This window comes from Arachis ipaensis, chromosome B10, assembly GCF_059453495.1.
Source record: "Arachis ipaensis isolate K30076 ecotype BB chromosome B10, ASM5945349v1, whole genome shotgun sequence".
Classification (NCBI taxonomy): Eukaryota; Viridiplantae; Streptophyta; class Magnoliopsida; order Fabales; family Fabaceae; genus Arachis; species Arachis ipaensis.
The window spans coordinates 135560713-135565405 of NC_142435.1; the positions used below are offsets into that span (position 1 = coordinate 135560713).

Consider the following 4693-nt stretch of genomic DNA (forward strand, 5'->3'; position numbering starts at 1 on the left):
GTTCAAGTTTTGTTGCTTCATTGCTTGCATTGGATCTATCTTCATAACCCTTTTTCTATGTAGATGATGTAATAGTGCTATTGAGTGTGTGATTTACATATAATTAGCTTTACTTAATGGTAGTTTTTATTTATAAATGGTTGTATTAGTGATTAAGAAACAATGAATTGTAGAAGCAAAGGGTTTTGACATAGCAAATTGGAGAAGGAAAAGAAGCAACAATTAAGGACCACACACGCCCCTGACCTCAGCACATGAAAAAGCTTTTAACACATCTTCACTCTCTACTTTCATGTTTCATCATATCATCATTATTATTTTAATTTATTAATTTTATATAAAATTACGTTGGTGTCATAGTTGCCTTCTTTTTAAATAAATAAAAAAATTATATATTTACTACTTTACATAAAAATACAAATATTTATTATTTTATGTATTATTCTTTAATTTTGCAGCCACCTAATTTTGTAGGCACTATCTGTAAAATAATAAAAAAAAAACTTTTATTTGCAATCTTGTTGGAACAGTCAACAAAACTGAAATAGTAGAAAATATATTAACTTATTGATATTTATGTTAAAAATTTTGGTTCATTAATATTTAAGAAATTATATCCTCAAATTTACTCAGCTGATAAGCAGAACTTAGTTTATACAATTGAAACACAAAGCCAAACACCCAAAGTGAGATGGGTTTTCTGCATAGATATAATTAAATCTCTTCTCCCTTCACTACATATATATCTCTTTCCTACATATATATCTCTTCTTCCTTCACTACATAAATTAATGTATATTCGCTACCCTGTTTCAGGTGCTACCCTGTTATCAAGTCCATCTAACATTTTGTGTTCTCATATTTGTGTTTGCTCAGAGATTTTTGGTCTAATCCCTTCAACTTTTTGCTTGGAGTTAAGGTTAGTGCAATTATTGTGTTATAAATTTCATTGATTTCTAGGGTATTGTATGATAAATGAAATAGTACTTGTTGAATTGTCCATTTGGCTCTAGTTCTGGGGCAAATAAAAATGATGATGATGATGTTGCAGACTTTAATGATGATATTGATTTTTAATAGGGTAATCATTTTTAGCTTGTATTGTTTTAGCTTATATTGTTCTTTACATATATTCTTCTTAATTTGTATGTTTAAAGCACCACTGGAATTTTTTTCTTGTCCCTTTTCTGAAATTTAGGAAGCTTCATATTCTTTCTTGTTGTTTTTAATCTCTTTCTTACAGTTTGGTTTGAAATTTAGATCAGAATAGTTTATTAAGCACTCTGGACTCATTTTCTGGACTCATCAATGCACAAATTATTAGCTTTAAGAGTATAATTATTAGCTTTAAGATTCTTGATTAGACAAACCTGTTAGTGCTTTAAGAGTATAATTATTAGCTTTGAGTGTGTATATTGGCTGTTTAACTTTTAACGCCATTAATGCCTGTGCTTCCCATTAATTCTTTGATAGGATCACTGATCTTTTTAGATCTTAGTTAAACTAGTACAAATTTATTATAAAAGACTGTGTGAGCATTAGCTTGTATTTTGAGTTAGTAAGTGTAAACTTGTGAAAGCTCAGAGATAATAGATAGTTTAACAATTGAATTTTGGTGAAACTACAAGGACTTACTGAGTAATTTTACATAATTTAATGGTCGTCATTGCATGTTAATAGATAAAAGATCATATTGGCTATTATTTTACTTACTAAGATCTTTTATGGTCGTCATTGCATGTTATATTAGGTACTATCTATCTATATAACAACAATATGAGCCCGTTTCTATGTTATTATTGAAACAGGTTAGAAAACTTGAATTCTTGATTGCATTTCTAGTATTTACAATTGCTGCATGCTTTTTTGCTGAGCTTGGATGTGCAAAACCTATTGCTAAAGAAGTTTTGAAGGGTCTTTTTGTGCCAGAACTAAAAGGAAGCCGTGCTACTGGTCTCGCAATTTCACTCCTAGGGGCTATGGTTATGCCGTGCGTTCTCCCTGTCTTCTACAACCATTTGATTTTTCTTTCCTTTTGAAATGTATTCTCAAGCTTTGTTTCTTTGTGAATTTTGCAGATTATCCAGTATACCACTCACTGTATGATGATTTCATCTGGATGCAGAAATTTGGAGATCCTATGTTTCATAGGCATGTTGCAGGTTGGTGGCATTCAATTTCCTTTTTCAGTTTATGTCACATTAAACTCCATCTCAGTTGTAGCCGACCTCACATATGTCTTTGTTCAGAGCTCTGCAGCCATTGGAGCCAATGTCTTCTGTTTCGTCCTCCCCACATATTCGATCAAATGCTCCTTTTGCTGGTCTTGTTATATGCGTTACTGGGCTATCCAAAGGTGAGAGTTTGTCTCAATTTCATCTTTGGTGTATTGAATTTGGTTTCAATTTTGTCCAGTTTTCTTTCAATTTCATGCATTTAATGAAAAAATAAATAAATAAACTAAGTGATCCATATTCTCTTCAGAGTCTGGCCTGATTCGTTGAGTTTTGGTAATAAGGTCTGGATACTGTTCCCTTGAGACAAAAGAAAAAGAATCATTTGTTCATTGAAACAGTGAACAGGCTCTCTGTCCCTTTCCCTTTTGTTGTTTTGTGAAAGAGAGGAAGGGGTGAGAGAGAAGGGGATTGATGATTGTGCTTCTTATAATATAAATTGTAAAATAGATGTCAAGTAAATCTGGAAGTCTTCCAACAGCGTATATGCAAATCAAGACTGCTGATATAAGCCGTTTCTATTGGAAAAAATGTTCATATATAACTTGTTCAGAAGGATTAACTTAAGTTGTTAAAACAAATACAAGTTCTTAAAATAACAACTATCATATAATAAAGTGTTTTCTTTTCTTTTGTTTTGTTTTTCTTTTTGTTCAGGAAATAGAAGCAAGTAAAGGTTGGAGAACATGAAAAGAGTACCAAATGAAAGTGAGATGTGAATGATAGACTTATGATGGCTGAACGTGCATTCACTGACAGAGATGGCCTCTTAGGAATGACATGGCATAAGCATTTGGTGAGTATATAGTTTTTTACTCTAAGAAGCAAGTGTTTTCTAGGCCAGTTCCCTCATTCTTCTTCTGACTTATAATATCACATAGTCTCATTAACAAATGCCATGTGAACATTAGATGAATTCTACTGTTTTGAATGAAACCAGGGTTGATGAAATTGAAGAAACCAAGCAAGCAAAGAAGAGAAGAAACATCAAACATGGCTGCTACTGTTGGAATCACAGAACCACAAGGAGATCCAGAAAGTGTATTTATCAATGGCTCTGAGCAAGTCACCATCATGCAATCTAAAAGGAATAGGATCAATATAAAATCTTGTTTGTTTAAATTGTTGAAAATGAGGGAACTAGTAGTGTCAATGAGTAATGTAAATAGTTATAGTTCTGTCAATGGTTTATTTTTTTGGGTATCTTTTTATTGAGATAGTGAGATATTGGTCAATGATGTTGAAAATAACATCCAATTTTATAGGTATCATGTAATGAATATTATGTTTATCTATTTAATTTTTGGCCTCTTTTTTTTTTTTTAATTTACAGTGTGTTTGATGGAGAAAATTTAAAAAATAAACCTAAAGTATTCATTTTGCAATGGAAAAATTTTAAAAAAATTTTATTTTACCTTACCGACGGATTTACAGACGGATTTTCTGTCTGTAATCATAGTGTGAGATATTTTCCAATGTTCAAATTACAGACGGAAAATCCGTCGGAAAATCTGTCTGTAATTACAGACGGAAAATCCGTCGGAAAATCCGTCTATAATTACAGACGGAAAATCCTTCTGAAAATCTGTCTGTAATTACAGACGGAAAATCCGTCAGAAAATCCGTCTGTAATTACAGACGGAAAATCCGTCGGAAAGTTCGTCGCCTTTGGGAAATGGACAGAAAATTTACAGAGGGAAAATCCGTCGGTAACTCGTAAAAATCCGTCTGTAATTTTTTGACGGAAAAAAAATCTGTCGGTAAATAATTTCCGACGGGCTTTTACAGAGGGACAAAATCCGTCGGTAACCAAAAATCCGTCTGTAATAAAGATTAAATTCGTCTGTATTAATCCATTTTCTAGTTGTGTTAATAATGATTATTTCTAACAGTCACAGTACTAATAAAATAGGTTTTAAAATTATCAATAATAAAATAACTAACGGATATTTCACCGTCAGTAATATTAAATTTTCTAATAGTAATAGAATAAGTTAAATTTTAAAATAATAATAAAACTATTATTATTATTATTATTATTATTATTATTATTATTATTATTATTATTATTATTATTATTAAGTTTAATTATTCTATTGGTCTCTATAGTTTTACTAAATTTTTAATTAGGTTTCTATACTTTTTTTCCTTTCAATTAGATCCTTACATTGTTTTAATTTTTTAATTAAATCATTCCTAGTGTAAAAAATATTAGAGTTATCTAAATATTTCTTTACAAATTTAAGGTATTTATAATTAAAAATTTAATTAAATCTTTGACGGCATGTATTTTGGTAAAAATATTATGTTAATTTTAACATTTTTAACATAAAAATGACGTAATTAAAAAATTAAAAAAGTGTAGAAACCCAATTGAAAAAAAAATATAAGAACCTAATTGAAAATTTGATAAAACTATAGAAACCAACTGAATAATTAAACCTTCTTATTATTATTAT

General features: G+C 30.0%; 1 protein-coding gene across 2 annotated transcripts; it reads left to right on the forward strand.

Moving 5' to 3' along the window:
- Nucleotides 1–217: 217 nt before the first annotated feature.
- Nucleotides 218–3310, forward strand: LOC107621907 (uncharacterized). 2 transcript variants are annotated; one of them, XR_015892422.1, is made up of 6 exons: nt 218–919; nt 1930–1990; nt 2079–2162; nt 2250–2356; nt 2892–3030; nt 3175–3310. XR_015892422.1 is itself a non-coding variant. In XM_088494668.1 (5 exons), the coding sequence occupies exons 1-5, from the start codon at nt 792–794 to the stop codon at nt 2896–2898; spliced, it is 387 nt and encodes a 128-aa protein (XP_088350794.1). In that variant the 5' UTR covers nt 218–791; the 3' UTR covers nt 2899–3093. The 2 variants fall into 2 exon arrangements, 1 of the variants encoding a protein (XP_088350794.1); XM_088494668.1 differs by lacking the exon at nt 3175–3310 and having other exon boundaries at nt 2892–3093.
- The last annotated feature ends 1383 nt before the right edge of the window (nt 3311–4693 follow it).